Source organism: Struthio camelus, chromosome 9, assembly GCF_040807025.1.
Source record: "Struthio camelus isolate bStrCam1 chromosome 9, bStrCam1.hap1, whole genome shotgun sequence".
Classification (NCBI taxonomy): Eukaryota; Metazoa; Chordata; class Aves; order Struthioniformes; family Struthionidae; genus Struthio; species Struthio camelus.
In genome coordinates this window covers 31,630,997-31,654,803 of record NC_090950.1, presented here as the reverse complement: position 1 = coordinate 31,654,803, position 23,807 = coordinate 31,630,997, and the positions used below count along the sequence as shown (strand labels likewise).

At 40.8% G+C, this 23,807-nt stretch overlaps 2 protein-coding genes across 3 annotated transcripts in view; one reads left to right on the top strand and one right to left on the bottom strand.

Moving 5' to 3' along the window:
- Positions 1 to 23,807, top strand: part of GFM1 (G elongation factor mitochondrial 1) — a 27,436-nt gene extending 3,629 nt beyond the window's left edge. For both annotated transcript variants that reach the window (XM_068954949.1, XM_068954950.1), the window contains exons 6-18: positions 23 to 173; positions 4,509 to 4,663; positions 6,325 to 6,409; positions 7,417 to 7,554; positions 8,242 to 8,343; positions 9,044 to 9,100; positions 9,633 to 9,770; positions 10,777 to 10,859; positions 19,212 to 19,374; positions 20,451 to 20,595; positions 21,318 to 21,478; positions 22,525 to 22,578; positions 23,433 to 23,807. In XM_068954949.1, coding sequence (XP_068811050.1) covers positions 23 to 173; positions 4,509 to 4,663; positions 6,325 to 6,409; positions 7,417 to 7,554; positions 8,242 to 8,343; positions 9,044 to 9,100; positions 9,633 to 9,770; positions 10,777 to 10,859; positions 19,212 to 19,374; positions 20,451 to 20,595; positions 21,318 to 21,478; positions 22,525 to 22,578; positions 23,433 to 23,564 — 1,564 coding nt within the window. In that variant the 3' untranslated portion in view covers positions 23,565 to 23,807. The remainder of the gene's footprint in view (positions 1 to 22; positions 174 to 4,508; positions 4,664 to 6,324; positions 6,410 to 7,416; positions 7,555 to 8,241; positions 8,344 to 9,043; positions 9,101 to 9,632; positions 9,771 to 10,776; positions 10,860 to 19,211; positions 19,375 to 20,450; positions 20,596 to 21,317; positions 21,479 to 22,524; positions 22,579 to 23,432) is intronic.
- On the bottom strand, positions 10,858 to 18,538 carry LXN (latexin). The gene is made up of 6 exons (XM_068954958.1): positions 18,374 to 18,538; positions 16,164 to 16,226; positions 15,445 to 15,619; positions 14,576 to 14,712; positions 12,379 to 12,441; positions 10,858 to 11,192 (listed from the first exon to the last, which is right to left on the bottom strand). Exons 1-6 carry the CDS (start codon positions 18,521 to 18,523, stop codon positions 11,097 to 11,099), a joined length of 684 nt encoding a protein of 227 aa, XP_068811059.1. The 5' UTR covers positions 18,524 to 18,538; the 3' UTR covers positions 10,858 to 11,096.

Sequence of the window (23,807 nt, the reverse complement as noted above, 5' to 3'; positions counted from 1 at the left end):
TACGTTATTTACATCTGTTTAGCCAGACTCTTCGATACGATGAAATTCCAGCTGAATTTAGAGCTGAGGCTGCAGAAAGACGCCGAGAATTGATCGAATGTGTTGCTAACTCAGATGATCAGCTTGGGGAACTGTTTTTGGAAGAAAAGATTCCTACAGCTGCTGATTTGAAGGTAACGTTTGGTGGTCCTTGTTCCTGTAGCAATGTGTCCTTTTTTCCCCTAGAAAACTTCTAAGTCTTGAAGAAATTTTGTGTGCCTGAGTCCTCTTGTATGAGTGTCACCTACTACAGGTTGGTTCCCAGTTTGCTCCCAGCGGAGAGCCCATTCAACCCTTGATTTTTTTGAGCTCTTCCTTCTATAAAAGCAATTTGCGCTAGTGGGCTTTCAAAAAAAAAAAGGGAGGGGAGGGAACTAATTTGACTGAAGGCACTAAAGACCTTGGTCACTAGATCTCTTGGTAGATTTGCACTGGAAATTCTGAGCTTCTGTGCTCCTTGGAGACAAGCAAATGTCTCTAAAATACTTGTAGTATTTTGGGGGGGGGGGTGTCATTCCGTTGCCTATTCATGCTACAACTTGCTGGATGTGACTTACTTCAAGTCTTTGTGCATAAGAAATCTGGCCTCATTTTACATTTGCATTGATTACATCCATCTAAGGTGAAAGGACCAGTACTCTAAAAGTGAATTTGAGTGACCTTTTTTGAGAATCCAAAGAAATGAATCCTGGCCAAAATACAATTTTCAGGAAACAAGAAAATTCTATTTCTTGAAAGAGGGAAAAATTGATGCATGATTTATTTTATGAAATGCTTTGGATATTGCATGGCAAAAGACATTCCAACATAAAGGGATGCTCATAGAAGTAATGAAGAGCACCGTTTGCCCTACAGCAGGTGGCCACAGACTGAAAATTATTTGTTCTTGTGGCAGTTGGACATCACTGTTACCTTGAGTGCACATCCACATTATAAAAGGTGATAGGGAGGCTTAGGAAACTCAGCTGCAGTTGTGCAACCTTTCTGCAAGTTCAGCTACTGTTTGCTCCAGGATAAGATCAGCTTACACTGTTCATTGGAGTCTGGAGAGCAGACTAAGGCGTAGTCCACATTTTAGACTGCTTTATGACAAATCTGACAGTCTGGGCATACTGCCTCCTCTAAGGACCCTAAGTTGCCTAATGATGCCTCCTGAGTTACTATGGTATTAGCTTTAGTCTAGATAGATGTGCTAACACTGGGATAGCGAAGCTTTTAGAAGATAGCCTGTACCAGGTACGTAATCACTTTTACAGTGCCATAAGTGTGAGGTAATCTGAGGGCACTTACCCTTACCGAAGAAGTGCTAAGCGAGCTTACATTTACCATACAGCCCCACAGAGTAGATAAACTCAAGACAATAATACGCAGTTGTTGACATAGCAATTTGTTGGGCTGTGTCTTTCTAGACGGCCAGTAGTGTGAGAGACCCATATTGGGGGCTGAACCATATTGAGGGCTGTATGCTTTGCAGGCTAGATCGCAGCTTGGTTGGTTTTTTTGCCCTTTTTGTCCTGGTGATGGCCATTTAGGTTCCCGTTAACGCGTGCTTGGTGCAAAGATTTGTGTGTTGCCCCTTGTTGCAGTGCTGTTTGCCATCACCTTTTGCCACTGTCAAGAGAAATTAACTTAAGCAATAATCTTCTAGTGCCTGCTGTTAATAGTTACTACTTAACTGAAGATTCCAACTCCTACAGGGACCGATGGCTAAATGTGATTTTAAAAAAGTGATGTCTAGAAAGTCTATTGCAGTGGGATAAACCTCCTGGGCGGACTGCTTTTTCTTGGAGAGCCACTGTCGTAGCTGGAGCAGCTTGCCTTTGAGCAGTGGTGGTGCACAGAGTTTCACTGGGGCCTGGCCTCTACGTGGCATGGCACTAGCCACCTCCTTTTGCTTGTGTGCAGCCGTGCTCTTCAGTTGGCAGCTGAAGAAGACAGCTGAGTTCAAACCTAAACGTTATAAGCAGGAATTATTTCACTGAGTGGAGCCTGAAAGTCCAGCTGAGCTGAACTCAGACGTGATCACTGAGATTTTTACTTCAAGCACAGCTTTGATATTTAAGTCCTCTTGTCAGTATTCAGCTCCTTAGCAGTGCCTGGTTGCCCCTGTGCAGTACTCTTTCTTTTCTCTTCTCCTGTCAAGGTTTGCACTGCCTTCTTTCCTGTAGAAGTTGCCTGCTATATCTCTTGAGATATAGAAGCCTGGCAGTCACATAAAGCTGAGGTGCGTTGCGGAGCCCCTTAAGGTTTATTTATTAAACCTTCATAGCCCCTAAACTTTGATCACTTTTAACTTTACAACATATCTGGGGTTTAGCGTTACCAAAAAGAAAAGTTTGTTGTGGCTGTGTGGGTGATTTACTGGTGCTTCAAGTCTGTAGGACTATGGAGGAATCTGTATATCTCAGCTTGGCTTGACACGTGAAAGCACAAGGCTTTTTTCAGAAGCGCTAAGCAAATGTAGGTCTTACTCCAGTAATCAGGGGTTTAGTTATTTGGCATTTCCAGTAATGAAGTAATATTTTATGAAGCATGAGCTGTTCGTGTTGCAAAGCCGCCCTTTTCTAGTTGGTAAAGACAAAATATAGTAGCATATATAGGATACCTGTAAGGATCTAACTTCCACTTGGAGCAGAGAACAATACAGATGGGACTACACTGTATTTCTCTAAGAGGTGAGAGATTCCAGCAGGAAGCTATTTTCAATAGCTCCTGCTGAGAGGGAAATCGGTTGCAAAAATGAATTGGTTTATTCAGCATGCCTCTGCTTCCCACTTCTGAAAGCCAATTAATTATAGTTATAATGGCTGTAGCATTGAAGATGCAGGTTAATTTGTATTAATATGTCCCTGAAGATGGATTTTCTTTCAGTGGCCAGCAGCCAAGTTTCCACTGAAAATATCTTTTCATAGAAGTGAGGCTAGGTATCACTCCTGGAGGTCACAGTCTTAGCATATGATGTTCATTAAAGATCAACTGCTTAAACAAACACTTCATGTGCTACTGTCCAAAATGCTATACTCAAGCAACTGATAGGCCCCAGCTGCTCAGTGGGGCCCTCAGTAGCAATAGTCTTTATACAAAAATAAAATGACTTTTTTTTTCCTGAGGTAATTGTTGATGATCAGTTGCAGCCCTGTTGCTTCATTTGAAAACAACGTGGCAAAATAGGAACCCTGGGCATCAGCACGGCAATATGTTCCACGCGCACCGGAGTGCGGAAAAGAGATGGGCTGGATGAGCAGAAAGGCTGATGTGGGGAGTTTTATCCTTGCATTGCTTTTGCAAAGTCATTAAATCAACAAATTTAAGGAAACAGTTATTCATTTATTTTTAAGTTTGAGAATACTAGATCCTTTTCTAAGTTCTTCCTCTAAATCGGTTTGCTTTTTCAAAGTTTATTCTCTTTGTTAACAGTTTTTGGCTTAGATATTCTGAATTGCTGTCTCTTAGCTATAAAAGTTGTTTAGCCTTCTGTATCTGAATTAAACTCCCAGGTCAGCTAATGTGCTTACAGAGAACTCAATTTTTTAGCTTACCAAAGACAGCAACTGCTTTCATTTGGAGTGAAGGCCTTTGTAGATGTGGGCAGATAGCATCCTCTAGTGGCAGGGAGAGGTGAGACCAGGTTAGTGATCCTGGGTTCAGGAACTGATCTTTTAGGGGGCAAGCAGTTAGCTTTTGTCCACCTTTCTACATCTTTGATGAAGACAGCTATGATTGCTGTTTTGGAGGCTTTTGGCCCTCAGCTGTGTTTTGCAGTGTTGTGTGATGCTTGGGTGAAAGGCACTGAATAAGCATGAGGTTGTTGTGCAGTTAGTTTATCTTAACTATGTTTACTAGTATGTCGTGGAAGGATTCCCAAGATAGTCAGTGTCACTTCAGCAGGTCTGCAGAAGAGCGTGAATAGGTTCTTCTGTGGCGATGTCAAAACTCTTTTCAGTAAGAGTGATGATTCATTCAGCATGAACATTCTCCAAATAGCCTTTCTCTACCTTTCTTTTTCTGAAAAGCTGTACAGAGCTTTAAAGATGTCAAAGCATCTCATTTTAGTTTCTCAAATCTAAATATGTATTGTTTTCCAATGCAATAAACAGGGGAAATGGAAGGGAAATGAGACCTAAAAACAGAAATGAAGAATCATGACTTTATCAATATAGAATCAAGAATCTCTTTCTAAATTTTGGGGGTTATCGTTATGTTTTAGCTTATGTATTTTCATTCATTTTAAGTTGAATTTAAGATGAAGCAAAAATCCTCAAACTTCTCTAGACAACTATTGAGCAACTTTCATGGGAGGCTCTGGTGTGGGGGGGTTCTACAGGAGACTGTGCGGGCAGCTGCTTTACTCCAGGAGCGAAGATAACCAGTAAAGACAGAGAATGGCATCTGTAATGCTATATGATTAGTACTGCATCTGACTCCTGAAGTTACTGCAGAAGGAGAGTAATGCACTGATACTTTTCTAGCTTGCAATCAGAAGAGCAACACTGAAGAAGTCCTTTACCCCTGTACTTGTGGGAAGTGCTCTGAAGAACAAAGGAGTACAGCCATTGCTGGATGCTGTCTTAGAGTATCTGCCAAATCCTTCAGAAGTTGAGAACTATGCAATGCTTAACCAGGCGTAAGTATACTCATAAGCATATAGAGTAAGGTTTGGAATCAGGTTGCAAAGCAGTGTAACATGTAGCAGGAAACAGTACTACCAAAATACATGATCATTTACCATTTGCATTACACAATACGATCATAGTTTTTGCACATCATTTAAAAAACTACAAGAGCTCATCTTGTTCAAGAGATACTGTTTATACCTGTTCTTCTAACACTTGTTGAATGTTAGGTGTGAAGAATTGTTATCTGATGAGGTAGTTGTTTATAAATTAATGGTAACCCCCTAAAGCCATGCCTACATTAGAGCAGAGAGCTCATCTAAAAATATGTTAGCTGATGTTTTATTCATCTGAACATGCTTGTTAAGGTAGATGCGCCTTCACAGTTAAGAAACATGAAACCCAACATTAGAGCCAGTAAATAGCCCCTAACGTTCCAGTCATGGCTTATGCATATGAGTTGCTCAGACGTTATAGTGGTAGCCAAATAGAGATGATGCTAATAAATACAGTTTACACCTTTTCCTCTCAGTGATCATCTGAAACTTCATTTGAGTCCTAGCCCCTGCTGTGCCCCTTGCTGTCTTTAACGTCTGCTACCGCAACTGGCTAAGCCTTCTAGTGTGGTTCAGGAGTGTTGTCAGAAGAGTTACTTCAGTGCCTCTTCCCTACACTTCTGCATCCAGATTGTAATCTTTCTTAGGGTTATTACAAAGATGCAGTTGCAAAGCAACACTTACAGCAACAGCTCCCTACACCATTGTCTTTTATATGCCTTCTTGTATATCTGCTGGTACTGACAAGTTGACTTTGTGACTTGGAAGCTGCAATTCAAATTATATAACGTGCTTACCTTTTGTGTAACAAAAGGTTCCGTCTTGCACGTGCAAGAACAGAACAACACAGGCATGATACTTCTGCTCCACAGAAGACATGCTGTGGAGCTTGATGCTTTTTTTGAAGTCTTTATACGGAGCAGAAACACCATAGTGCCTTCAATTAAATGACCTTCACAGTACCTGTAAGGCACAGTCTTGTTACTTCCATTCTTTATATCAACTAAATCTTGGAAGTCTAAACAGGTCACTCAAGTTTAGTTATTCTCTGAGCTATGATTAGTACTTTTGGGACTCTTTGGGCCTCAGTCACAAACAGGTCTGGCCCATAACTGTGTGTCTGTCTAAGGATGGTGCTTGGGTTGAGTAATCAGTGCGAAATCCTACGCCTGTGGGCATCACTGGTGTTTGCCATTGACAATAAATGGTCCAGAACTTAAGAATTTTTTCACTCTAAAACTCGATTTGCTCATGAGGTATGACGTGTATATGATTAGTTGCTGAACGTACAATTAATTGCTTTTGTGGTAAAATGTAACTGGATAAAGGGAGGGAGTAGTGATAAACGTCATAGTTTGAAGCTCCTTTTTGGGATCTGCTTCAGTTTGAGATCCTTGCTAAATGTACGAGAGCCGCATATATATATATATATATACACACACATATATATACATATATACATATATATATATATATAAATGTACGAGAGCACCTTGTAACTCTGTATTATAAACTTCTGTGGAACTGAAGGGGGACCTTCCAGGATTGAGCTCATGTTTGGAGGCTGCCGGTATTTGCTTCGTAACATTAACTCCCTCTCTGTCCCTTTCTCTAAGGGATTCTGAGGACAAAACCAAGTTCCTATTGAACTCTTCTCGAGACAATTCCCAACCTTTTATAGGCCTTGCTTTTAAGCTGGAGGTAAGCTGTTACGTTTTTCTCTTTCTAATGCAGCAAAAACAGTAGAGAAGGAGAGCACTTCCTACAATTGTTGGTGTCTGTTAAGTCTTGCTTGCACTGAGCGAGTACAGCCTGCTACTATTAGTAGGCTGTCACTGATCACCAGGAAATGCCTTTATGCAGTGATGGTTGTTAGTTTGTGGGGGAAGAGCACTCTAGAGTTCCCATTTTAAAGCTTGGTGTTTAAATGTGTCTTTGCATGTGATGGCATTGTTATTTGGTCGCACGGTATGTGGTAAAGCTATAAGCTAACAGTTTCTAGAGAACGCAGGCCCAGGACTTGAAATAACTGACTGACTTCAATTGTTTGCAAATTTGCTATGCTACCAGTACCTGAGCTCTGCTGAGAGACTTAAACTTGTATTCACCTTGTGTTAACCTTGAAGGAGAAAAAAACATGTCGAGATTCATTTATTTGTGATGTATCAAGTGTATCAAACATCACAAATCTGTAAGTTTAAAAATGGATTATGTGCCTCAAATACTTCAGATTTTTCTTAGCTAAAACCTGAAAGTTTGGAAGGTTTTGTTGGCATATTTCAAATGATTTTGGAGGAAGATCTTATTTCTGTTTGAAGGTGAAAAAGATGGAACGTGAGAGAGATGAAGAGGTAAAAATACGACGTTTTAACCAAACAGGCTGTTTGCTACCTAGAGAGTAGCAGTTTGGATTTCCATATAGAAAACGGCCAGCCAAGTTTCTAGTTACTGTATGCCTTTGTTGGGAAGGTTTAGGACTGCTAAAATTGGCAAAGTACAAAATTGCGAGGAATGCCCAGTTTCCATCCCAGGGTAAAGCAAAAGCTGAGACTACATTAAAACAAAATTTCATTTACATGTCTAATATATAAATTCAGAGTAGAATCATTGGGTCTATCAGTGCAGAGCATGCTTAGAATAGTGGTGGTCTTGATTGCCAGAAGGATTATACCTGACTTTTAATGAATTTCAATTAATTTTCATTTCAGGCTGGCCGTTTCGGGCAGTTGACTTATATTCGAATTTATCAGGGGATGCTGAAAAAATCCGATTATATCTATAACACTAGGACTGGGAAGAGAGTGCGTGTGCAAAGACTTGTTCGTATGCATTCAGACAACATGGAGGTAAGTGTGAGAAGTAGATTTGCGGCAAACTAATCACCTTTTGAGTCAATGTTATTTGAAAAGTGAGAAGCTAGTTTATTATCTCTGAACAATGTGATCTATGGCAAATTCTTGCCATTGATGTTAATTCATGTTTGTCTTTAATATTTAATAGAGCTCTCTAATAATACCCTGAAGGCGATTTCAGTTTATTTCCACTTCAGTGGAAGAGTCTTTTCTTAAGAAGCATTATAAAATGACTTTGAGGTGATGGCCTAAGAAAGCCAGCTGTGGTATTATCCCTGCGTATTCCTTACTTGAAGGAGAAGGGGAATAGGACGGGCAAAATACATACAAAAATTTCTTCCATGTGATTTTTGAATACAACTGAAAATGGATTCTTAAAATGCTGCAAGCATTACCCTGTTCAAAATTCCTTAACTCTATTGCTGGGTCAGGACTGCCTGAAAACAGTATGTTGCTTGCTTCACATCCCTACACGAGGATAAGTTAGTATCTAAGCTGAGGTCTCCTTTTTGTGCATTTGTTTTGAAGAAATAGAAAGTTTACAGAGCACTTTATCAAAGCTGGAATTTTCAAAGGAATTTAACTTTGGGCTTTTAAGCACAGTGTTTATGTCTTGCTATATCTTTGTAATATACTAATGTCTCTCACTAATATCTGAATAGTGCACCTTTTCTTCCTAAGGATGTAAGTGAAGCTTATGCTGGAGACATATGTGCATTGTTTGGCATTGATTGTGCTAGTGGGGATACGTTCACTGATAAAACTAGTACTGACATTTCCATGGTAAGTACACCTGTTAATCTGTATGCTTCATCAAGCATTGGAATTTCCAAGTTTCTGTTCTTAAATGTTTTTAATCTCCTGTTCAGTTTAAATACTTCTTTGATGTATGTACAACTGCAAATAATTGTTGGGATGGTTTGTTATACTTCAGGGAGCCTGAACATGTAGATGTATGGTGTATGCAAGAGACACACCCATTTACTGCACTTGGCATCAAATATGTTACTTCAATTTTAGCAAGCTGTTGTGAAACAAACATTTCTGGGGTGTCAGGACCATTATTACCTCTTTTCTCTTAATATGTGGCTGAATACTGAGAGGATGCTGTTGTCCCAAAAGTACTGAGGTATGTATCTGTAGATGCAGCTCTATCTGTTCTATTTATATGTACCTTTACAAAATCAGACGTTAGAATATGGAAGCAGTGTCTAGTGTCAACTCCCAGCAGAGATCAACTTGCATCCAAGAAATAGTATTAATATGTTGTGGTTGGCATTACAACAAGTATTAGGTAATAGCCTGGTAATCCTGAGGAGGATTACATGATTTCATTTCAGTACGGTATTAGACACAAGCTAGATAAGTAGAGCAGATATGCCTGTTTGGAACCTAGGGTTCCTGTGATCAGACTTTTCTGGAGAAACAACATCACCAGATGCAGTGCAACCTAATTATATCTCTTCCTTTATAACCATTACAGGAATCAATTCACATCCCTGATCCTGTCATTTCAGTAGCTATCAAGCCTTCCAACAAGGTAGGAGCCTATGAATTAACCTTTTTCTGTCTGAGTTGCCTTTTTCTGCTGCTTTTATCACTTTGTGCAGGTTAGCAAGCAAATACAGATTCATATAGGCTAAAATGAGTAGTGTTTTAAAATATTCTGTCCAAACTGCTTAAGAACATATCACTCAGATAATTTAACGCATCAGTTGATCTTAGATGGTATCACTTAACCATAGGGAAGCTGTATGTCTTTAATCTAAGTAAACATGGACTTGAAATAGCGAATTCAAACGTATTTACTTCTGTTTTCCGTAAGACAAGTAGAGATAAGCTAAACCCAAGGGATTTTCCTGTTCCATCAGGCTTACAGACAGCCAGGCTAACTTCAGCAGCGTCCAGGAGCTGGAAGAATAAATGCAGTTATAAGTCTTTGGCTGGGCCTCAGAAAATAACCTCATGAGGGTAGAAGTGCTAAGCAGTTGGCAGGAAAACTTGAGGCCTTTTTTGTTGTGTGACTTTCGGAGGCTGAATTAACGTTTTCTTTGCATGTGTAATTGCTTTAGAATGACTTTGATAAATTTTCGAAAGGCCTGAACCGCTTTACGAGAGAAGATCCCACCTTTAGAGTCCACTTTGATGATGAGAGCAAAGAGACCATTGTTTCTGGAATGGGAGAACTCCACTTGGAAATCTATGCTCAGGTAATTCTGAAAGCAGGTTCCATGGACTGCGTTCTTGCATAGCTTCCCGACCAAGAGCTCTCCTTCCTTTCTGCCTGAGATGTTGCACTGCTTTGCCAAAATCTATCTGCAGATGGGCTAATTGATGCCAGACTGTAGGCCCGATTTTGTAGTTGGGCCCTTAAGCTCACATCAAACTTACTGGATTGTTTGGAGATAACAACTCCCCTTGATTTAGTGGTAAATCAAGGTTATCATACGGCAACTACTTTGAGGCCTTTCTAACAGAAAGCACTGTGACATTAATGTGAACAATGTAAACAGCTTCTTGGGGAAGTGTTTAACTTCTTAGTCAACTCTTGAAGATTCTTTCTCCCTAATGGTTCTATTTTGAAGGCTTGTAGTCTACGTAAATGAACCTTCAGTCTGGAATACTTTTACTTTTTGGTACAAAACCAACGGTACAAATCCAATTTGGTACAAGAAATGTTGTATTAAGCATTGCGTTTTGCTTTAGCAGCCTTTGCTTATAATGAATTTTACTGTTAACCATTTCCTATAGGAGAATAATTCTATTTCTGTACTTTTATATGTATGTAATTCCATAATAAGAGGTGATGCATGCAGTAGGGATACTTACTTACAATGATCTGCTTATTTCTTTCAAGCTAATATCTATTCTCTAATTCAGTCTAACGGAGTAGATGTATCTGAAAGATTGACAGAATGAAGAAAAGATGGGTTTTGTCTTGGAAAACTTTAACTTGAATAAAGCAGTTATGCTGTTGCCTTGCCCAATATCTAAAGCTATTGCCCCTAAACAAGGATGACAGTAGAATGACAGTGAATAGCTCATAACATCTCCTTCCCTCCCCCCGTCCCCCCCCCAAAAAAAAAAACCCAAACAAAAAGAACTGGTTAACCCTGAGCAAGTTTCTCACTTTAAATTTATCTGTAATAAAAACACTGCCAATGTATAGGAACAGTTCTGAATTTCATTCTGCTTTTTTTTTTTTTTTTTTTGCAGCGAATGGAAAGAGAATATGGCTGTCCTTGCACCATGGGAAAGCCGAAAGTTGCCTTCAGAGAGAACATCTCTGCACCTGTGCAGTAAGTATTCTTTCGAGCAACAAGAGTTTTTTTTTATTAATTTTGACACAGCATTTGATTATGCAGCAGATAAAATGACTGTTGGGTTATTACATCAAAGCAAAACGTACAGGAAAAGTATTACTGAGCAAGGACTTGTTCTTTGTATCTTGATTGTGTGCCCCCCATCTACTTATCTGCCTCCCTTCAAACACTTGTAGCATTTCAGCTTCTTCCGTTGTAGTGCCAGCAGCTCCATTAGTACTCTGCATGCTTTGGCTGACGGCTGTTCTGTGTTACTTTAACACCATGCTGTGGGTGCCAGAGAACTGTCATTTGCCAGGGAATAATCTCCTGTGGGTGGAAAGTAAAAGGTGCACTGGAGAAAGCGAGAAGGTATTTTCTTTGAACAATACTGAACTGGAATTGACTGCTGTAATTTAGCCATACCTGGGCTAATTTTCAACTAGCTTGATCAAGCACCAGTAACAGCACAGAGTAAGCGGCATAGCATGCGGTCCTGTTGAGCTCTCAGAGTTCTCCCTCAAGCTTTTTTTAGCCTGTCTTGTGTTCTATTCTGCTGCAGCTACACAGTTTCTCTCTTACAGGCTAGTTTTATAGCTCAAGTATATCGGTGTAGGATTACCCCTCTTGTCAACAGCAGTGCAGATATCTTGGGACACTCCTCCCTCCCTCCCAAAATGGAGCACAATGAAGCACCTATACTTTTGTGTTGAAATTCAGTGGCTAATACTTTTGAGGAGTTTTTCTACACAGAAAATTCTGAGGAACTAAAGCATCATAGATGCTCCAACTTCACTGAAAGTACAATAGAGGAGGAGACAGTGAAGCTAGGAGTAGGAGTGAAATCTCTCATTGTTATCAGTGGATGACTTATTACAGGGAGTCACACAGTCGAGAGCTTCTGATCTAAAACTCTTTCAATTCCTCTGCATCAGTGTCTTATGAAAACATTTGCCCAGATGCCAATATTGCAATGGAGAATAACATACAACACAAACGCTATTTTGGGAACCAGAGCTGCTGCTGCTTGTGCTATACTCTGTATCCTTCTCTTCTGGGAACAATTGGAGTAGATGATGCTTTTGTGTATTGGTCCTCCGCTGCTGTCCCTCTAATAGAGAAGTGCTCTATTTGCAGCTCCAGGTAGAATGCAGTTAAGCAGCCCAGGATGCTGCAGCTTTTTCTCCCCTTTAGCCCTGGCCAGTTTGGCGATAGTATCTCCCAATAGAAGAGATCATATATTGAACCTCTGCCATTCACAAAAAGGGCCCAGATCAGTTGAAAATTAGTCTCCTGAGGCAAGTGAGAGATTTGTCTCCTGCCTACCTGGGGCAGAAGCAGAGAATGCTGAGACAGATGGGTGCTCTTTGCCCTAACCGCACCCAGTTTGCTACCTGACCTCCAGGCATCAGACCTGTGAATGCCTCGTTATCCCTATGTCCTGAGTTGGAGGTTACGCAGTTGGCAGTCTTGAAGCAAAAAGAGACGTTTTTTATTTTTAGAAATAAGACTTTACCTGGGACACAAATTCATGAAGTAGAACCATGTAGTCAAATTCAAGGTACTCATCACTTCTTTTCTGGAAAGACAAGATGAAAAGGGCTGAATTTGGTGTTCTTTATCCTCCCTGCCCCTTAAGAGCAGTGAATCAGTTCTCTTTGTTATAATAAAAACCCTTTGGTAGATGAAACTGGCAGCTTATATAAACGAATAAAGCGGATGTAGTATACTCACTATAACATAACAAAAAGATACTGTTTTGTATTTCCGTGAACTCCAAAATTGCATTTGAGAGACTGAATATAAAATTTGAAACCATGCTAACTCCTGCCTTGAAGTTAGATTTTTTTTCCAACTTGAGGAAGGAAAGGGAAAAGGGAGAGGGAAATTTGGAAAGGGAAAACCTGGCTGTATAGTCCTATGGTTCTTTAGTTTCGCCTAAATAGTCCTAAATAAAATTGTCAATAGGGTAAGACTTGCAGGGCACTCCAGAGGCCTTACAGTGGCTAACAAGTTATCAGTGGCTGTGCGAGCAACAGAATACCCGCTGGCCTGTGGAACATACCCTATGTGTATCTATTCTTCAGACAACAGAAAAGGAAAAAGTCACTGGTGTGATCAACAAAGTGATCTAGTTTAATAGCGTATTGCCTTCTCTATCCTTAAATTCATCTAGTTTGTTAAATGGGGTTTTTAAATCTTGCCCATGCATAGCCCTACAGCATCTGTGATCTGCTTTCAGGTAGCTATCAGAGGGAGCAAAATATTAACAAATGTTGCTCTCAGAATGAGTTTCTGCGTTTTCTTCATATCCAGAGCTTCATGGAAGTTCATTGGCTATTTTGAGTGGCCAAACATTTGGGCCCTGGAAGTTTATTCTGAAGACTCCTGATATACTGGGTTTTTTACATATGAAGATCTGTTTATTCTAACCTACATACTAAATTTCCTTGAATTTGAAATTAACCATCGCTTTAGGAGTTGTTCTTAATTCCCACCATGTTTTTTCCAAGTAGAGGAGAGAAGAATTGGAGAATCCATAGAATTATTTTAATTCAAAAAAAAAAAAAAAAGCTTTTGTCCCTATAGAAACTTTTCTGAAAACAAGGTGCTTATCAGTTAAGCCTATTCCAGGTAAAAAGTCTGCAAGGCCTATTGATTTGGCAGCTAATGACAAATCCAGATCTGCTCAGTATAAACACAGTATTTGTAATCACTCAAACGTAAATTATTCTGTCCTGAGGTATTTTGCTCCCTTCCTTTCTTGTGACACGTTTTCCTGAATACTATTTTCTTATCATAAACTTTAAGCAATGATTACTGTACTAATATAAGTCTAGAAGCATTTCTCCAATTGAGTGAACTTTTCAGATCGGGCAGAAAGCTATCACCGAAGTAAGTGTAATAGGAATTGTTAAATGGGTCATTAAAAAAAAAAAGCAGTATTTCTTCAGTATAAATAGTTCAGCTAAAAATTAAGTTTAAGCTTAAAGTAAGTTTGGGAAGAGCAAAGTAAAAAAGCTAATATTAAGAGTGTGAAATTAAATCAGTACTTTTTTTCTTGATTAGCATTTTGAGGTGAACTAAGAAATGGCTGGAAACTGGAATGCTGCAAACAAAAAGCAGTGTAGATTGTGTTTTATTGAAGTTGAGATGCAGCCCATTGCTATTTTTTTAGGCTTGGGTATTGCAGAGATGTCGAGCAGTATTACTGTGACTGTGATTTGCTTTTCGATAGATATCAGAGGGAGCATGAGTGATCACAGTGTAGCTCAAAAGATAAAGGAGACGATTCCAATGTATGTTGTGCAGATGCAAGAATACTGTCAACTGGGCATACAGGAGACTATAGATGAAAGGTGGGAAAGTAATACAAGAGTCTAATCAAAGTGATGACCTTGACCTCCAGGTGGAAAAGTCAATTTTGCAACTGACAAGCATAAAATAGTGTTGTGGCCAAGAATATACAGCATCTATAAGCAAAACCTATGAAGAGAAGGAACGATCTAATAAACATTCAAGTCATCAGTGAAAGCAGGATTTGCTAGAGTGTGAATGGGTGGGGGGAACAAAAAGCAAACAGTGGCTTAGAAATGAACCAGACAAGAAATCCAGACGCAGTTGAGGTTTCTTGCTTAAGAACTTAACCACAGCTGTAGTCTAGTATCTGCCACAAAAGTTATTTTTCTTGCTGGGCACTGATGGTAACTTACCACTTGCTTCACGTCTTTAATCTGGGCAAGTTCGTACCGAGTATTTTCAGTAGAGTTCTGCCATACCACGTACCCAGAGGCAACATGAGCTAGCAGTCTAATGGGTTCCATTTCTGGGGACACGTTGCCGTGGCTGTCTGGCAAAGATGACAAATAATACACGTTAAGCAAGATTCATAGAGTTGCAGTCATTAATAATACAGTGTAATGAGTAAAGTTTGGAGCTAAAAGTTAGGAGACTTGGCTCGTGTCCCTTGCTGTGTCACAGGCCTCCTTCATAACCTTAGAATAGCTGCTACGTCACCACTGTGTCTGTCTGCCTGCCACTGCTCACTGTTTCTATATGGTCTGTAACATCTTCAAGACAAGGGTTGTTCTAAGGTAAGAGCAGACTTGAGTACTACGGTCAGGGCATCTGATACACTGTGCCAAGAAACCGCCGCAGTGAGTGCTGCGTTGATAAAGCAGATGTAATAGGGGATGTTCAGGGAAAAAATCACATGCAAATCATAAATCAATTCTGGATTTTAGAGTTAATGAATGAATTTGGTAATGTTGTCATTGACAAACGATGTTGAATAAGAGAAAGTAGATGCATCTGTATATATGAATAAGAGAAAGTAGATCCGAGTAGGACTAACAGCCTGATCCCCCTCTGTCCTGGCTGGTATAGTAGACGCATCTGTATATATGAATAAGAGAAAGTAGATCCGAGTAGGACTAACAGCCTGATCCCCCTCTGTCCTGGCCGGTATAGCATAGGCTCCCTCCCACGTTCATGGACCATCACTACTTTAGCTGCAGTTTGCTTCTGGCCACGGAGGACATGCTTTCAATAACTTCTGCCTCCACCACCCCTTTCTTTGTACCTGGTATGTTTTGTGCCACAAGCTCTTTTTTCAGGCTCTTGATTCGATTGTAGAATATGTTATCTTGTTCATCAGTGTTCTTAAGTTCTCCTTCAATTGTAAGGTGTACATCTGGAGCAGCATTTTTGTTGACCAGATGATAAAGAACCTCAGCAGTGCAGTTAACAATATTGTCCTGTCACAGAGTTAATCACATGTATTAATATTTAAGTAAATACATGTATAATATTGTTAATTCACACTAGTAAAATCTATTTTTTTTCTTCATGGAGTTGCCGACCTATAGAGAACTGGGATTATTTAATCAAATTGATAGCATCTATGTGAATATATTTTAAAGGTAATTTTCTTGCTTGTGTTCCTCAGTTGGAGAAATGGGTTAAAATAACTCTGATTGGAAACTGAATGATGCCAAAATGTCCTTGTCAGCCCTCAAATATCTTCCCTTGTCACGGTGGTAGGCAGCAGATACTATTCAGGGCTTTTGTGGTGTAGAAATTGATAGTTCCCTTTTGGGGGAGATTCATCGGGTTTTTTTGCTTTTCTTTTTCTTTGCACCTGATTTGCAACACAGAAAATTTTTGAAACACAATGGAAGTATTAAATGTGTGCCTCCTGGCCTCAGCTAGGATCAGCAGCATGAAGCATTGGCTTTTTATTACACGTCAGGAGTGCCAATTTCTGCCCATAGAATTTTGGTTAAATGAATCTGAACTCACTTTCTCAAGGATGTCTTCCAACACCAATTTCAGATGGTATTTACGTCCAACATTGTCGATGTCCTAAATGAGGAAAACATTAAGAATATATATTTTGTAATACTGACCTACTTTGCATTGTGGAAAAGATTCTAATTCTTTGTGTGAAATATACTGCAGCAGTCATTGTAACACAGATGTAGAGCAGGACTATACTATTATTTCCTCCCACCATGTTAGGATTACTCATTTAATATGTGCCTGATGTAACATCTGATCAGGTATCTTCTAATCCATTTCCAGTCTTGCATACTCCTTAACTCCCATGTTAGAGATCACAATATGATTCTCTTCCGTAACTGCTGCTTGGTTAAATACTGAGACAAGAGAGTCTTCATTGGGTTCCTTTTATTGAGTACATCTTGCATTATATTGCACATTGTATTATGTCCTTCTACAGTGCTGGATATCTAAAATAATGACCTAAGCAAGGAGTTTAGTCTTGCTGTAACCTGTGCTCTATAGCAGGTTCACTGGCCAATCAAGAGAGAGTGGTGAGAGTTTGGTCTACCCCGGTAGTAACCAAAAGAGTATCCATCCTCCTAACAGAGCGGGCTTCCGATCTTGCGTAGGGACTGATTCCTTGACTGAACTATTGGCTGCATGGTGAAGGGCACAGTTACTGCAGCAGTAGTGTCAAGATGGGCAAGATCATAAAATGTATTTTGTACTTGCAGTGCAGGTGACACAGACCTGTACTACAGTTAGGGCCTCAAGCAAGGCTGTCATTAACAGACCTTATTTAAACCTGTACCGCAAGACTTGATGTGTGTTTTAATCTCCCTGTGCTGATGTAGTAGCAACGGTACTTGCAACGGTAGTTCTGCATCGAGTAAAGACTTCTGAAGAGGTGCACGGTCTCTGCAAGACAGAGCCTGTTTTTCAGCCTGCTTTTCAGCTGTGAGGTTGTATATATCACAGCAAAGACCATGCCGAAGGGTGTAAGGATCCAAAGGTAGCTTTTAATCTCAATTTTCCCTATCTGCAGAAGAGGCATAATTTGAGGGGGTTTTTTAGGACGTGCCGTTGATTGTTTTAAAAGGCTTTGCCCTCATCATTGTCTGCTGATTAGTCTGTCCATGAAAGATAAGCTAAGCTGTTGCCCACAATTCATAAAGCAAATAACCAGATAATAACCAGGTTTATTCATGTTTAGTATTAATGTAATCTTTGGTAGTAGAAAACAATAGAAACACTTTCAGATCCTCTCCTGCTCATTTGAGGAATTATCTCCCTCTTTGTGAGAAGAAAATAAGAGTATCGTGTTGTGCTGGAGAAGCAATTTGATGTCTATCAGCAGGACTGAGATAGAAGACTGAGCGCGTGCCTGGGAGTGACAGGTCTCGTGAATTCACAGAGACTCTCCTACCACCCCATAAAAGAGACCTTCTACCTGAAGGTGGCAGTGCCAGTATCCTAAAGTTAGTCTCTAGGGTGAATCTCCGCTAGGGCCCTCCAGTCCCGTCTGGTAATATTCTGAAGACAAGATTAGACAGACAGGTTTAAATAATCCAAGCCACAGCAGGGTCTCTGTGCTGATTTTTATTGTCTTAACTACAACATCCTGTACAGCAGGAACAGTACAGTCACGAGGGGCGCAGGCACTAACCTGGCCTGGCCGCGTGTTAACCTTAGGCCAGGCCAGCTGCGGTGCCGCTGCGGGGGCAGGCTGACAGGGAGCGGGGGGCTCGCCCTGGCCAAGGGCTGGGAAGGGGCGAATCTCTTGAGGAGCGAGGCAGGAAGAAGGTCCAAGAGGTCAGCTGAGATGTTTCCATAAGAGGGTGTGATAGAGCCCAGCTGTCCATTGCTAATCATGTAACTGTGCGGTAATAAATTTAGAGCAAAGTCAACGGGAAGAGATGGGAGCAGCGCGGGCATGTAATTTCCTCCTCCTCCTCTTTAAATCTCCTGCGTGGAGAGAGCCCCTGAGCACAAGTCAGCTGCAAGCGCAGCGCCTTGCCGTCCCGCTGCCGGCAGCAGGAGCAGCCTCCCGAAGGCTATCCGCAGCAGACTGAAGGCTGCTGACATCTCACAAGCTTTCCTGTTTAAACACGCTTGGGCGCGCCTCGCCGAGCGCAGCACCAGGCGGGAAAAGGAAACGCGTGGCACGGGCAGGTGCGGCCCCAGGCGGGGCGCCCGCGGCCGCCCGGCTCCCGGCCCGGGCCACTCACCTGCGCGGCGGCGGCGGCGGCCAGGGCGCGCAGCGCCAGCCCGCGGCTCGGCCCGCCGCGGCGGTAGTTGAGGCAGGCGGCGGCCAGGGCGGCCGCCCGGCGGGCGGCGGCGGCGGGCGGCGGCGGCGGCTCCGTCTCCGTTTGCTGCATGGCGGCGCGGGCAGCGCCGTTCCCGCGGGCGGGGCGTGAGCGCGGCCGGGGGGAGCCGCCCTCCTTCCGGGTTCACGGGGAAAACAAACAAACACACACACACACGCACCCCCCCAGCCGGATACTGGTGGTTCACCTCGCCGAGGTTCCCCTCAGCCTGTCCAGGGCAAGTGCTGCCATCACTGTACTTTGCGGGAGGAAACTTGGCACGCGTGCAGATAAAAGAAATCTCGCTCTTAATTAGCTCAGCAAAGAGACGCGAGTGTGAAGGTGAACAGGCAGCAGTAGTGTCACTTGCTGCAGCCAGGGGAGGTTTCTGGGGTTTTATCGTTGTGGGTTTTTTTGTTGCTGTTGTTGCATTTTTTTGTTGTGGTGCCGGATTTTTTTTTTTTTGATTACATCATCGCAGTCTCTTAGTTTCCAGCTCACAAGATGAAGAAACTTCTTTCTCTTAAGCAAGAACTGAAATTAGAGGAATTGAGAGGGGTTAGAATTCCTCTTAAAACAAGCTAAATATTCTCCACTGTTCTTTCGGTCACGGTTACAGCGTGTAGCCCTTTTGGTTACACATAACTAAACGGAATAAAGCAAATTGGAGTATGAGAAATTTTGCCTTGTGGAACTGTGGTTAGAGCATTGTTTGTGCAATGAGTAACGTGGTGCTCTGGGTTGGTTTGTTTGCTTGTAGGTTTGAATTTACACACAAGAAGCAGAGCGGTGGGGCAGGCCAATATGGTAAAGTTATAGGGGTTCTTGAGCCTCTGGATCCTGAGGACTACACAAAGTTGGAATTCGAAGACAGAACTATTGGCACAAATATCCCAAAACAGTTTGTGCCTGCTGTTGAAAAGGTATGAAGCCTTTTGTGATTTTTGTGCGTGTGTATGACATAAGGAGTATTGATTCTTGTCTTTTTCTTGCTACGCTGTCAACATGTGCTGTGTTTGTCTTACCCTAGGCAAGAAGACTTTTCCCATTACTTCAGTGGAAGCAGAATCCACTTCATGTGTTTTTGCTTAATATCCTACATTCCTAGGTTTTCCACTTAATTTAGCAGTGGCTGTTTGTTTTCTTTGCTAGCGTGCGCTTAGCTCTATTTCCGTAGCAGCGTCTCTATGCAAAAGGTAGGCTTTCCTTTCCTGCAGTAGAACAAACCTCCTCCTTTGACTCTGGTGTTTTATTCCCCTCTTCTGCTTTTGATTGTGGTCACGTGAGCCTAATCTCTAATTCTGAAACATGTTACATAATTTTTGTGTTATTTCTCAGAGACCATTTATAGAAGAAACTGCAGTTAAGTTAGATTTCCTGAATAAATTATCTAGTGTTCTTTCTTTTTCACCTCCTCTGGGGGCTTCTCATATGTCTGCCTCTGTTGGTGTAACTGTTTAGTTTATCACATACTGCTTTAAATAATACCTTTTAATCGCCATCTTAGCACCGTTTTTGGATTTCTGTAATAAACTAAAATAATTCTGTCATTCTTCTGTGATACAGCACTTCACGTTTTTTGCCAAATGCTGGAAAAACATGCAGTCTTAATTTTCTTCTCCGATCGAGTATTTAAAGTAGTTGCTCTCCACATAGAGCCTTCTTTCAGTTACTGTCAGGCTTCATTCACAAAACAAAATCCTGAACGCATTTCTTGTCTTCAATTTCTGATCCGATTTCTGTTTTCATGTGATATCAAATTGAAGAATGACAGTACAAAGTTTTCAAATGCTTGGAAATGAAAAGTTTTCCCCGCTATGTAGTAGTCTGTTGTCATCTTATCAAACGAGAATGTTCATTGTCGAGATGTGTGATTGTTGTTACCTATGGTGAAAGTTTTGTTTTGTTTTATTTCTTTCATAGTCTGTCATTAATTCTGCTGTTTTTTAAAGCTTCGCTTTGGTTTGAAAGCTGCTGACTTTGAGATGTTATGTGACAGGGATTCCGCGATGCCTGTGAAAAAGGTCCGGTGTCAGGGCACAGGATATCTGGAGTCCGATTTGTCCTAGAGGATGGTGCTCATCACATGGTGGATTCTAATGAAATCTCTTTCATCAGAGCAGGAGAAGGAGCTCTGAAGCAAGGTATAAAGCTAGTCATTTGAATATGGAGTCCTACTGGATTCTTCACTGTTGGAGCCAAATTAAACAGTCTCATTTTCTAAGGTTCACTTGTTGCCCAGTGTATCTATACATACGTTCAAAGTTTGTTGGCCAGTTACGTAGAGCAGAATAAATGGAAGAATTAAAAGGAATTTTGAGGAAGGCAACCTAATTGTAGCTGGATGAAGGAAATAAGAAACTCTTTCTTAGATTACAGTAAAGAAACGTGAACAGCTTCATCTTTATAGAAGCAAGAAAATAACATTCTATCAAACTGCGTGCCTCCCAGTGTTATGATCTCTGAAACAGAAGGTAGAGGAGCTGGAAGTCCAAAGCAGTAATATCCCTTTCCCCATTGGTGTAAGAAACATTCAGCATTAGCCATAAAGACACTTCATAGCTATGCGTAGGAGTATCTTGAATGATACCAGGCTTGTTCTCCAGTTTGTCTAGCTGCGTGTGAATCTAGCTGAAAGTTAATTTATATGGTCTTGCAGAACACAACTTGCATGAGTAATATGTTACTGTTCACTGTTAGGGTCAGTGGGTCTAATGGAAAACACATTGTCTTAGCTGTCACTTCTGGCCTTCGCATTGTAAGTCTGTGGCAGCACTTTGGTTTCCTGCAAGGCCAAAGTAAAGATCATTTAAGGTGCAGAGTTATGGGTATTTTAATTAATGTTTTTTTTTCTTTTTCCTCCCAGCTATGGATAACGCTTCTGTGCGTATACTTGAACCCATTATGGCAGTGGAGGTGATGGCACCCACTGAATTCCAAGGAGCAGTAATAGCTGGCATTAATCGCCGTCATGGAGTGATCACAGGACAAGATGGCACAGAGGGTTACTTTACTCTATATGCTGAGGTGTGTGTTGTTAACTGGTTCTTGACCTTTTTCTCTTCCCCTTCCTATATTGCCTTTTAGCTCCATTTCTGTTTTTCTTACTGACTTGTAGCCAGGTTACGCTGTGGACATGCATAACGTTAATTTTCAACTCAGCAGTGCAATGTAAATGTAATATTACAATGCAGTCTATGTGTACAGTGTACACAATGTATACAGCGCAATGTAAGCCTATTCCAGATCTGTCTTGCTTCAGAGAAGCCAGCTGACTGACCTGATACCTTACAGTGGCAGAGAAAGGAACAGAGCTCAGGTTTCTCACAGTTCAGCCTAATCCTCTGTTTGCTGCATCGACTCCCCCTGCCCACGCTTCAGTTTTTTAGCAGGACCGCTTTAATGAGCCAGGTTGGGCAGCTGTGCTTCTTCATAGTGAAACAAACTCTGTGCAGCAATACAGCCGCGCAAAGTTAAGGGAGTCCGAGTCCTTTGTCAACTGTCTTCCTTCAGCTGTTAACCCGGAGACATTAATAATTGGAGGTGCATGCAACGACTGTCTTCCAGGCCTTTTGTGTCCCTTTTAAAACGCATTCGTTTTCATGTTAGGTCATATGAAATGTGTTTCTAACAACGGTTGTAGGGTAGGTCATCTCAGCAAAGCCTAGCTAATGGCAAACCACGTGCTGCACCGTTCCTGCTCTGAAGAGTATAGTGTGTTTAAAAGCTGCAGTCTTGAGATATGTCTAACATTCTTGCTTGGTAACGCAGATTACTGACTTTGGGATATTCCAGTGTCTGGTGTATTCTGACTTTGGGATATTCCAGTATCTGGTATATTCTGAGATCTTTGGGGTTTCCTGCCGAGTATACATTGTGAGTATTCATTAGTTGCAATAAGGGGTGTTTACAAAAAAAGTTAGCAAAATCAGTACTGTTTACAAAGAACACCAGATTTTACAAACTGGCTCTACATATCATAACAAAGATTAATTGAATGGTAACCAAAAATGGGTGGAAAAACTCATTGTTCCTACTACAAGAATAATACGCTTAATATGTGTGGTTTTTAGGTGCCACTGAACGATATGTTTGGATATGCCACTGAGCTGAGGTCTTGTACAGAGGTGAGTACTCCTAGTATTTTTTGCTATAATACATTTATTTCTGTAATATATTTATTTCTGTAAATCAAATGTGTTCATCTGCATCATCATATACATAGCATAAGTAGCCTTAAAAGAGATAAAAATCAAAATACCAATGCAGACTAGGGAAATAACCTTAGGGTTATTACTGTTACTTTAACTGCTTTTTAATTATTTTAGCCATCATTAGCTATGTCATTTCAGGATAAAGATTTCTTTTATACTTTGGGGCAGATAAGGAGATAAGTCTTAAATAATTTGAAGTGGTAAATACTAATAAAGGTATTAAATTCACAGATTGCAAAAACTATTCCATGTTCCTTATGTTCAGTTTTAAATATATGCAAGAAATATATGCAAGCTAAGAGACTTTTGAAAGCAGTGCTTGCATTAATAAGATGTCCCTTTTTAACAATATGCGCTTCTATGGTTATACGTTAATTCCTAGATGCATTTGAATCGGGTGAGGCACTTTCTTTGTGTTTTACTAATAATTTGCTGTTTCCTATCTCATGTGACATACAAGTACGTGTATTCTGTGAGCATTTGAATGGATTATTGCTAATACCATAATTGTTTTCAGATTTCAAGCAGAATTGTCACCCTGGGATGGAAACTATAGGCAGATTTATAATCTTGTATCAACGAAACAATGTTCAGATACTGATTGTTTATTTTTGTATCTCATAAATACATGCCTCCGTATACAGTGTTTGTATACTTCATTGTAAATTACTGTTGCATGTTTACTTCCCAGGTTATGGCCTGGCAGCCTGCAGAATGGCTACTTGTTTAGCATCCTAACTTTGATTATTCTTTTTCTAATTCTTCAGGGAAAGGGTGAATATACGATGGAATACAGTAAATATCAGCCATGTTTGCCCAGTACCCAAGAAGAAATAATTAACAAATACCTTGAGGCAACAGGACGACTTCCTGCAAAAAAGGGCAAAGCTAAGAGCTGACTTTTTTTCCTCTTGAGTACACTGAACAGTTTTCCATCATCTTCTCTAAAAGCTCAGTTGCCCAAGTGTGACACAAGAGATTGAGGCCGGCTGGATAAACGCGGACTGCAGTGGGACTTCATTACATCGTAATACCCTTCCTTTACGGTATTCGCAGAAGTCACCAGGAGATTACAGCGGAATTGTTCACTTGTAGATGCTACTCATTAACAAAATATATAAATGTGATAACATTGACAATGA